Source organism: Ailuropoda melanoleuca, chromosome 16 (genome assembly GCF_002007445.2).
Source record: "Ailuropoda melanoleuca isolate Jingjing chromosome 16, ASM200744v2, whole genome shotgun sequence".
In the NCBI taxonomy this organism is placed as follows: Eukaryota; Metazoa; Chordata; class Mammalia; order Carnivora; family Ursidae; genus Ailuropoda; species Ailuropoda melanoleuca.
In genome coordinates, this window is record NC_048233.1 from 63,043,657 (window position 1) to 63,055,317 (window position 11,661).

Below are 11,661 nucleotides of genomic sequence, written 5' to 3' on the forward strand. Positions count from 1 at the left end.
TTATCACTAAGAATAGTATTGTATCTCTGGCCAGAGGACCATCTTTTCAACTTCTATTAGCTTATTTCCTTATTTATGAACCAGAGATATTTATGATGATCTCCAGCTTTTTATGTAAGCCAGACAAGAAAATTTGTGTACAAAGAATTTTTGACTTGGGATTATTATTTAATCCCAGGAAAGTAGCACCACTCAGAGCCCCGAGTGAACCAAAGTACAGCTTTGTTTTGCCTCAAACAGCAAGCCTTTCTAAATTACAACCCTGGGAAATCAAGATGATAGTAAATTATCTGGGCCATCCCCTGGCCTGGGGGACTTAGGGTTAGGGTTCAGGTAGTAAGTCCTAGAGTAAGTGGACATGTAGCCAGGCTGCAGATTGATGAGGGCTGAGAGGAGCTGGTTATTTGATCCCCAGGAAATGTTTCTGTGCTGGGGTCACTGTTGCCAGCTTTTGAATCAATAAGGCAGCACCTTTCAGACCAGAAAGTTCAATTCTATTTATCAAGTCAAGAGAAGTGAGAGAAGGAGAGGCATTGATGAAAGCAGGGCACTGGCTAAGCTGTGGTGGAGGCCAAAACTTTACCCCTCCTAGAAGTGGGTGGCACCGAGGCAGAGTGGCTCCCAGTTTGCACGGGCTTCCAGGGACTCCTGGCCGGGGCGGGGGTGGAGGGGGGTTTCTGTCTTCAAGAACTCCACCACCTTTCTAACCTTTCCAGAGAAACAATCACCAGACACCACTCATCCCAAACATCTTTACTGAACACGTACCAGGGGCCAGGCACAATTCTCGGCACACCTAACATTCATTCGTGCATTCGTACAACGGTAAATAATGAGCACTTGCTCTGGGCCAGACGCTGGGATAAATGGAATGATGAATGAGACATGGCTACTCACCGAATTTCCAGCTTCGTAGGGGAGAGGAGGAAGTCAGCCATTGCAGAGTGATAAACAGTAGGAGCAAGGATGGAGCAGAGGCTATCAAAGCACATAGGAGGGAAACCAGACCTGGAAGAATCTAGGGTGGCTTCCCAGAAGAGGTGACACTTCTGTCAGGCACTGAAGGATGAGTAGAAGTTACCCACAGGAAAAGGAGGAAGAGATTGCAAGGAGAGGGAGTAATATATCCAAAGGTCTAGGTGTGAAACCCAGAGTGTTTTTGCAGAATAGAAAATGTTCCATTTGGCTGTAGTAAGAAGAGCACGTGATGGAGACAGGCCAGAAACACAGCTTAAAAAAGGTTGACCGAAGCCACGTATCACCTACCTGCTCAAACTATTCCGTAGTGTTCCTGACCTGGGCGAAGCACTCCCAAGAATCCTGGCATGTGGCTCGACAGAGGCCAAGAGGAATTGTTTGAAAGAGTAACGGTCCCTTGCCACGTGTGCTACCATCTAGGGACTGGGAAACAACACGGGCTCCTCCCTCAATGCCCACGGCTAGCTAGTGATGGGGTTACTGTTGGCAGGTGGCTCCGGGCCCTCGCCGCGTGGGCCTCTCCAGAGGGCTGCTTACATGTCCTACTGCTTCACCTGAGACGGAAACCACAGTCTTTTTACACGTAACCCCAGAAGTGACATGCCATCACATCTGCTGTAGTCTGTTTGTCAGAAGGCCACACAGAAGGTGACAGGGATGAAACTCCACCTCTTGAGAGGAAGAGAACCGACACATGTGACCATATTTGTAAAGCCATCACAGACATCATTGGTGCTGGGCCTCAGCCCACACTGAACAGTCTCCGTAGGCATATGGACTGGAAAGTCACTTAACCTCTCAGTACCTCGTCTGTAAAATGGACGTAATGATGGAACCCATCATGTAGGGGTTTTGCCTTACATAAGGAGGCACAGAAACCGCTCAGCACAGTACCCAGCGGGAGGAAGGGCTCGATTAATGGTAACCATTGTGATTACTATCCATAGTGTCACTTGAGAGGCTGACCTGTCTCACAATTCCCCGGGGGGATCCAGGCTCTGCTGTCAAGCTCCTTGGTCCCCGTGCTGCTCAGTGCACGTTGCCTTCTGTCCCCCGAAGCAACAAGGCAAGTCCTGAATGTGCCAGAATCCCAGACCTTCTCCCCGGCGTCCAGCCTCCTGCACAGGGAATGCTGGGTGGGATGTAGGGGAGCGATGCCTAGAGAGCATGAAACCAATGTCAGGGATGCAGTGCACATAGTCACAGGGTGGTCATGGGTCAATGTTAAGGGTCATCTTAGAACTAGACCCGCTGAATCAGAATCTCCGGGTAACCTGCTTTTATAACACCCTCCGTAGGAGAATTCCTATGTACGTTGGAGTGTGAGAGGCACTGCACACAGATGCAAGAGATTTATTTATTCACCTACCCCCCCCGCCCCCCGCCAGCTCCCAAAGGAACGGGAAGGCTTGACTGTGAGTTTCTGAGAACAATAATGAGCTGTCCTCCTGGGGCCTTGTCTGAGGCCAGAGCTGGACTGGCCCTGGGGTTGACCTGCTGCAGAACTTCTGTCCTGGTGACTAATGATCCAGCACGGCCCAGCCTGGCTGCGGTTTGTCTACAGGCCCCGTGACAGGCCCATCCACCCAGATAACCGCAATCTTGCTTTGTGGGATCCAATACTGGCTCAGGGTTTATTAGTCCAAGAAACGACAAGGCTGCGCTAGAGAGGGGGCGGCGGAGGGCAGGGGGCGGCGGAGGGCAGGGGGCGGCCTCGTCTCCCTCCAGAGCCTTGGCTGCCTTACCTAGCTCCGGGCTGCAGGGCAGGCCGAGGGGACAGGCTGCGGACCGTCTTGGGTCGGAACAGGGTCAGGGTGCCAACGAATAGCCTAGCAGCTGCTTCATGTCTGCCCTCGACCCCTTCCGCTTGTGTTAGAGGGTGAAATCATTGCATGGTACACGCTGGTGCATTTTGTCATCCGAAAACTGAAGACGAGGTTAAAAATTTTAAAAAGCAGCATTCTCCCATTCTGTAATCAGGGAGTGGAAAAGATGTTTGTGTTTGTTACCCCTCCACAATGGGAAGTAACTGGCGCGCTGAGTGCTGAGAGCCTGCAGGCCTGAGTTAGGAATTCCAATAGGCATCTTTCTAGCTTGGTTGCTCCTTTAGGAACTCGGGCCCGTGTCTCACACGGCTTTGGAAAGTTAGGAAGTGTGGGCAAATGCCAACCTGCGTGTCCAGGTGTTTGGTTCTCACCGATGATGGCAGGGCAGCGTTCACGCCCCGATTTATCGATTTATTCGTTCATTTAAATGATTTGGTTAAATGCTCTTTGCCAGACGCTTTCTTAGGCAACTGCAGACACACCAAGACTGATGATGGAGCTTCCATTCTGGGGGTGCCCATGGAGACAGACAGTAAACGAGGAAACGTACAAATTAGGGTAATTCCTGCATGTGATGATGCAGGGCTGGAGGTGGCTAGGAGCGTTTCCAACAATCGTTAACCTGTGCTGTGGTCAGAGAAAGCAAAGAATTAGAAATTGATTTGCAATCTAGGCTTCCAGTTCTTTTCTTGTTCCTCTTCTAAAATGGTTACCTGACGAAGGACTACCTGTTGTCCTCTCTTCAATTCCCGTTTTGTTTGGCTGGAACATCGCGCAGCCTTACAGCACAGGGACCCCATGAATAGCATGGTTGTTACCGAGGAGATTTGTCCAGGTCAGATCTTATTGTTTTTGGCTCGAGGCTGCTGCAAAATTTACGGAGCAAGGAGAGGTACAATGTGGTCTACTGAGCAAGTTACTGAGTGAGAGTGAGTTTCTACGCTTGAAGATACTCAGCATTTAAAGGCAATTTCAAAAAGTCACCATTAGACTAATAGATCACAATGGCAATTCTACAATGATGTCTGAAGGTTTAACTGTGATTTTTAGAGCAGCGAGAACAGAAAAGCCTTGAACGTAGGATTGGGGTGATTTTGCTTATACGTTTTGGGGGTGATAGAACTCTCTTGAGACCTACGGAACACTGTGAACCCGAAAATGCACACATCTGCATTCACATAAAATTTCAGGGCCCATGAACTCTTGAAGTCCATCCACGGATCTCCCAGGGGATCCATGGACCCTGGTTTCCTGCTCTAAAATTTATATTCATGGAAAGATGTCCAAGATATTTTTAAGTGAAAAAAAATAAATTGCAGACAGTATATATAGAATGATTCCATTTTTCTTTTAAATGTCATGTATAAATGAATATTTGATACCTGCAGGGAGTGGGATCAAGTGAAAAGTTTACTTTTTACCTTTTGTTTTACATACCTCATTTTGAATTATTTTATATCGCGAACATATTACTTTGGTAATAATCTTCTTAAAAATTAAGCCTTCAAAAAATAGAAATCATGGCCATGAGTCAGACACTGCAAATATCCTTTCTGAGAAATTGATCCTGACTGAAACCAATACTTCCAGAAGGCTCTAGTGTGGACCAGAATGTAAGGGGCCGCATACAAGGTTAGCGGAAGGTCTATCTCAGGGCACTTTAGATATAGGGTTGCTGGACTTTAAGATTCAACTGGGTAGCAATGGAATAATTTAGAGATGTATTTCTTTTTTTTAAGATTTTATTTATTTATTTATTTGACAGGAGAGAAAAAGCACAAGCAGAGGGACAGAAGGAGAGGAGAAGCAGACTCCCCACTGAGCAGGGAGCCCAATGCCAACCCTGGGATCATGACCTGAGCTGAAGGCAGACCCTTAACTGACTGAGCCACCCAGGTGCCCCGGAAATGTTTCTCTGAAAGAATTTGCCTCCGACAAGGAAAGAGCAAATTAGTCTGGAACGGTCTCCTCAGATCATTTTAGGTTACACTGGAGAGGTCTACCGAGTAAAGCATTAGGGTCAAAGATCTCTGCTCTTAGAAGCTGGTGCCAGTCTTCTGCGGAGTCCTCATCAGAAAGGAGCAGAGCTGAAATAAGCAAGGACAGTGATAAACTCGACTCCCCCACTTCTCTACCTGGGTTCGGATCACAGGGAAGGCTTACATTTGGGCGTATTTGATCATGCACACGTGGATCCCAATAGGGGGGTATAGAAATTCAGTCTATCATGTTTTAAATCATGACTCTCTTCCCATCTGTACTCTCTGCTAAGGTGGCCAGTAGAACATATGAAAGTACTACGTAAGGCACTTTGCATTCAGGAATTATTTAACGCTCTAAGGGCAGATTTTTGCAAAACCATAGAGCTTAGCACATCACACGGTATATTACAGGGGGCTCAGCCATGCAGGGAAGAAAGAGACCAAGCCCTCCTCTGAATTAAGTCCTGGCCTATCTTTGCTGCTTTCCTCCCCCCATGAAACCACAAGCTGTCGAGAACAGGCTTGGGCCAGCTTCTGCTCCATTTCCTCTGGCCTTGGGGAACAGAGGCCAGTTACATTTACTAGAGGCACTCCATCTGCTGTGACCTTGGCCAGTCCCCTTGAGCTTGTGCTGGACGGTTAATCGCCACACTGGTTCTCCCGGGGGAGGTAGGAGAAGGCAGTGATTAGGTTAGCTATTATATGATTTTCGTGATATAGGCAGAGCTGCTACAAGACAGACACTGGCCCTGCGAAGACCTACTTGGCATCTATGGGTGAAGGTGACACTTCTGTCCCACCTCCAGGAAGTAAAAGCATGTACGGGATCATTCTGACCACTCCTATCTTTCATTCCCAGGTCCTCCTTGAGACCAAGGCCATCAGAGGGTACCAGGACAGTCCATGACATCAATAGCTCACATGACTTCATTATTAGCCGGTGCAACTGCCATCATCTCATATTCACAGAATGCTTTCTGGTCACGCAACACAGCCACATGGATTAGTTATCTATTTTGATCCTTATATCAGTGAGGCCCAGAGCAGTGGCCCCACTTGACAGATTAGAAAAGTGAGGCTTGTAGCAGATGAGGAATTCTTCCGAGGTCTGCTCATCTCAATAGCAGAAGAGAAGGTGCTGGCAGCTAGGTCTTCAGCCCCCAAGTCCAGGGTTCTTTCCCCTCCACTAGCTGAGATTAGGATAGAAACCACAAAGCACAGTCCAGCATTGAACCAGTGAGCATCCCGGGGCATGAGCTGCGTTTGTCTTGGACCCAGCAAAGGAAGCAATCCTTTACCCCCCAAAACAAAAATAATAATAACTAGCTGCCATGTTCTCAGCTCTCACTCTATGTCAGACACTTCACAGATACTGTCTCCTGATTCTCACAATGGCCCTACCTGGAAGGTACCATTATTCACATTATGAATGAAGAAACTGAGGCTTGGGGGCACCCGATGTCTCGTCACAGACAGAAAGTGGTCATGCCAAGACTTCATCCAGGCTACGGCCCTGCGGAGGTCCAGATCCTCAGCCACTGCGCTTGCCTCCTTCCCCCAGTGGGCTTGTTCCTCGACGCATTTATCAGCCCCCCCACCCCAGACTCCAGAACCTTGGCTTGGTAGCAGGTTAGTTGATCGACTCAAGCCGAACACTTCCACCTCGTCTGTTAGCACCCCTTCAGCGATGGCACATTAGGGGCCTAAGAGCCCTTAAACCAGCAACAGAAAATCCCCTCTTTCTGCAAAATTGCTCTTTCAGATGGCGGTCAAACTCCACGAGGACGCAGAGACAGATTCCTCAAACAGAGTCTCACTCGGCAGCATAATTAATACATGTCCTGAAGAGGGTCAGGGGGAAAGATTTGCTGCCGTTTTGCTGGGCATCTGGGGAGTGAAACGCAAGCAATTCAAATACATTTTTTATTTCCACTTATTGCCTTTGTCAAGAACCTCCATGTTCCATAGGCCAGATGGATGGGGGTGGGTTTTTGTTTTTTTTTAAACAGTTCCATGTTTACATGAAATAAGTCTCCCCTCCCACCACCGCTGAATAAAAAAGAAAAACTACATACAAAGAAAGAGAAAAGGCAAAAACCTAAGCCTCAGGTGTTGACAAATGCAGGAAGAAATGTGGAAGAAAACTTTCTTTTTATCCAATTAAAGCTTTTTCTCATGTTCCAGCAATTTTTTCTCCCTAATGCAACTCAGCGCAAAGTGAATACAATTGGGTGGAGAGAAATAAACTTGCAACGGATTAGCCCCACAAAAATGCGCTGATAGAGACGGCGGGATTTAAGATTTGGGAGGTTTGTGCCAGAAAGGGAAAGCGAGCCCAGTTGCCTGTGACCTGGAAGTCTCAGCCCGTCAAGTCTCGGAGTTCAGCTTTGGGTTCTGGTGTTCTCCTCGGAGACCCCGATTGATAGCTGGTGTCTCTGCGGATACAACTTGAACTAATTCCCAGGATAACGACCCGGCCTCCCATGATTTACTAACCTCACCGCTGTGCAGCCAGCCCGACCAGGGCCCGTTAATCCTTTAATGGTCCCTGCAGTGTGTCCCGGGGCTGCTCCGAAAATTCCACAGCCCTCCCTGGAACACTGAGAGGCATTGAATGCCCTCTCCCCTCCCCTCCCCCTCTCTCCACCCTCACCCCTTATCTTATCAGGTGGCTAATTCCCACAAATTATTGTGTGATTCAGGGAGGAAAAAAAATGAAATTGCTCTCAAATCATAAATTTGTCACTTTCTGGACAGCTGCTAAGTCAAGAAAATCTTGACCAAGTGGGGCTTAATCACTGTTCTGAACAATTAAGACCTGTAAATGCATTCGGTTCTCTCTCAAGCAAAGTTTATTGATGGGAAGGAAGAAAACAGTATATAGGGAGATTTAACATGCTATCCACTCTTAAGTGGAGTGTAATCCTTCATTGGGGGTCATGTGACTCACAACACACTGTCCCAGGCAAAATGTCTCTGTGGCCCTTAGCACCCCATTCCCTGGGCTCATCCTCAGTCTCAGTACTTGCCTTAAGATGGAGAACACCCAGGCTTCCTAAATCCAGTCCTACTCAGAGCTGAGAGTAATCACAAGGGCTGTAGGCGGTATAGACCACATTGGGTCCCATGAGCACTGAGCCTCAGAGAGGACATGGAGGCACTTTTCTTTTAAATTATATATCCAGAATCTCCCCACTTCTCACCACCTCCACCACTAGCAGCCTGTCCACGCCGCCATCATGCCTCAGTTGGATTACTGCAAGAACCATGCCGCTTGTCTTTGTCCTCACCCACTTCAGCCTATTCCCACACAGCAGCCTGAAGGATCCTTCTATTTATTTATTGAGGTAAAATTCATATGGCATAAAATTAAATATTTTAAAGTATACAATCCAGTGGATTTTAGTCCATTCCAAATGTTGCGTAACCACCACCTCTATCTAGATCCAACACATTTTCATCATCCCAAAGGAAGCCAGTACCCCTTAAGCCATCACTGCCCACTCTCCACCTTTCCTCGCCCCAACCATGAATCTGCTTTCTGTCTCTATGGATTTGCCCATAGAGACTCATACGATGGACTCATACACTGCAGGACCATTTTCATCTGGCTTCTCTCACCATGTTTTTGTATCTCACTCATGTTATAACACATATCAGTACTTCATTCTTTTTTATGGTTGAATAATATTCCATTGTGTGGCTATACCACGTTTAACTTATTGTTATTGGTGGATGGACATTTGGTTGTTTCCACCTTTTGACTATTATGAATCATGCTGCTGTGAACATTCTCACACAAGTTTTTGTTTGGATACCCTGTTTTCAGTACTTGCGGTATATACCTAGGATTGGACTTGCTGGGTCATGATCTTTTTCATCTTTAAGTCAGATCAAGTCACTCTTCTGCTCAAACCCTCCAATGGTCTCCCACCCCAGAACAAAGACAAGAGTCTTTACCATCCCCTACAAGGTAGACCCTGCAATCTCTCTGACGTCACCCATGATTTGCGCGGTGGCCCCAACACACCAGCCTCCTATTGTCCTCCTACGCGGCGATGCCCCACCTTGGGCTCCTGCACTTGACTGTTGCGCCTGGACCGCTCGCTCTTCCCTCCTCTCCGACTTCCTTTGGGTCTCTAACCATATAATGGAGCTCCCATCCCCTTTATCCCTGTGTATTGTCCTTCACCTGACCTGATAAATATTCATTTGGTTTTGTTGTTACTGTTTTTGTCTGTTTTCCCCAAATGAATGGAAGCTCCCTGGGAGCAGAATTTTTGTTTCATCCATCCATTGACATTCCAGGACCTAGAACAGAGCTTGCACTGGCTAATAACAACTAGCACTTACGCGAGCTCCCGAGCTGCTGGAGAGGTGCTTTTATAGGCAGATATCAACTCTGTGTCTCCAGTTACGGCAAGGGACAGTAGCTCAATCTGTCTGCATATATCAGGTTTTTTTAAAAAAGTTCAACACAAAGTAAATTAGGCATCACACCCAAACAGAAGTATTCTATACATATTCACCCAAATAATCTTGATGAGAGACTATGGGTTAGTTTAACTCAAGGCCTTCTCATAAAGAGGTTAAGTGAGCTGCACAAGGGTCACAACTAGCAAGTGACCGAGCAAGGAACTTAAACCCAGCACAGTGCTTGCCCTGAAGCACTATATGATCTTACTATTTGACCGCATTGAATGAATGGACACACAAAATAGAAGCCTCAGAGATCTAAACTTTCATTTCAAAAATCAAGATGGACTTAAAACACTTGCTGTGGTATGGGCTATTAAAATATATTTTTCTTCCACAGCCAAGAAAAAGCTTTGAGTCATGGTAGGGCAGTCACTAAGGTAACAGAGTTGACTTTTGCAGGTATGGATATATGTGGTGGGTTTGGATTGCAATCCACACCCAAGAGCATGAGAACTAATATAACTTGATTTTCCTAGAATGGAACTTAATTCCTATGTCAAAGTCCCATGTCACTGGGGTCTAATCTTGGCTAATGTTAAAAGAGATAGTGCAACTTTCAGGAGACTCACTGCCAAAGCCTGGAATATTGTCTTTCTGCTGTTCCAGCAATCCTTGCACACAGGTATTCACTGAGACACTTCCCCTGTCTGCCTGGAGGGCACTAGACATTCAGCCAGGCCATCTATGGCGCCTGACCACCCAGCCTACCCAAGACACATCACTTAGCCACCTCCCTCTGGAGTCTTGCCATCTCCCTTCCCAAGCCCCTGCTCCTGCCTAAAGGAATGTTTTATTGATCTTCAGAAGAAATCCTTCTTTCTTTTAAATTGTGCTGATTTCTTCTTCAGAGTCATTCCCTCCATGATTTTTTTTCACCCTGTGGCAAATACAAATACAAAAATACATAAAAACTCAAAGAAGGTACCCTCTGACCATCTTCTCCTATTGTACCTATTCCCTGAGGAAAGAAACTGAGGGACTAGCTGCTAGAGTAGGGAGAGGGAGAGCAGAATGCTAGGAGAAAAATAAAGAGGAGAATATTTCCAAAGCAATACCCCCAGCCAATGTATTATTGAGCACACACTATGGGACCGTCCTTGTTCTGGGTACTAGGGAGAGAGAGAAGAACAAAATCTGCATAGTTTTCCACTGCAGCTGTAACAAATGCCCACAAGCTCAGTGGTTTAACACAACAAAAATGTATTATATTACAATTCTGAAGATCAGCAGTCCAAAGTGGTTCTCAGTAAGCTAAGATCAGGGTATATCATCAGAGCTGCATTCCTACGAAGCTCTAGTGGAAAATGTGTGTTCATCATGCCTTTCCCAGCTTCTAGAGGCTGCCTGCATTCCCTGGATCACGACCCTCACCACTCTGAGCTCTACTTCCTTTATTACATCTCCTTCTCTGATTCTGACTCTCCTCTCTTGGTTGTTACAATAATCCAGAGAGAGAGGATGGGGGTGGGGGCCTGGAGACAAGTGGAGGCAGTGTAGAGAGATTTAGATTTAAGACTGTCAGGGCTTGGTGACTGATTAGATGTTGGGTGAAGGTGTAAGGAAGAAGGAGACCAGGATGACTCCCAGGTTTCTGGCTGGAGCCACTGAGAGGGAGAAGGAGGAGGCTTGGGGAAGAAGATGATGGGTTCCATTTTGAACGTGCTGACTTGTTGGTACTTGTGGGAGATCCAAGCGGAGATGCCCGGGAAGAAGCCGGCTGTGGCTATGTCATTGGGTTCGTGTGATGATTAAATGAAATGTCCATGGAATGCATTTAGCCCAGTGGCTGGCACATAGTACGTGCTTAGTAAATGTGGGGGATTAGTATTACTAATTGTATATTCAGGTCTGGGCTTGCTTCTGTAAACCAGGCCCTGAGAGTCATTGGGGGTAGGGGATGGGGACAAAGGAAGACAAATAAATGAGGGGAGAGCACGGAAAAGGGCGATTCTGTAGTTGCATTCCCGTCCACACTCCCATTCTGAGTCCCATAGATTAAGAGAGAAAAGGTGGACAGCTTGCCCGCTGAAGCGGGGGCATCAATTAGCATTAACCAAATACAGAGAAAACAAAACCACCCTGAGGGCACGATGTTCCCTGGAGGAGTCCGGAGGGACACTCAGATTGATTACTGAGATGAACTCCAGGCTGGTTGGTTTCGAATGGGAAGCTGGGTAGGGGTGAGCAGCAGGACAGGCCTTCCTCAGCAGCACCAACAACAGCAGCAGTGAGTTGATTCTTCTCTTAGCTCTGATTTCAACCTAGTATCACCATCAAAGAGAGTTCTCTGGGGCGCCCGGGTGGCACAGTCATTAAGTGTCTGCCTTCGGCTCAGGGCGTGATCCCGGCGTCCTGGGATCGAGCCCCACATCAGGCTCCTCTGCTGGGAGCCTGCT

The 11,661-nt window shown here is 47.2% G+C and overlaps 1 protein-coding gene across 3 annotated transcripts in view; it reads right to left on the minus strand.

Moving 5' to 3' along the window:
* LOC100479327 overlaps window positions 1-11,661 on the minus strand; it is a 200,226-nt gene extending 188,565 nt beyond the window's left edge. Inside the window, exons 1-2 of one of the 3 annotated variants that reach the window (XM_034644578.1) lie at window positions 3,533-11,661; window positions 1,267-3,431 (exon numbers count right to left, since the gene is read on the minus strand). In XM_034644578.1, the coding sequence (XP_034500469.1) occupies window positions 1,267-1,394 (128 nt within the window). In that variant the 5' untranslated portion in view covers window positions 1,395-3,431; window positions 3,533-11,661. Of the gene's footprint in view, window positions 1-1,266 lie in introns of all 3 variants that reach the window. The other 2 variants (XM_034644577.1, XM_034644576.1) reach the window with 2 other exon arrangements.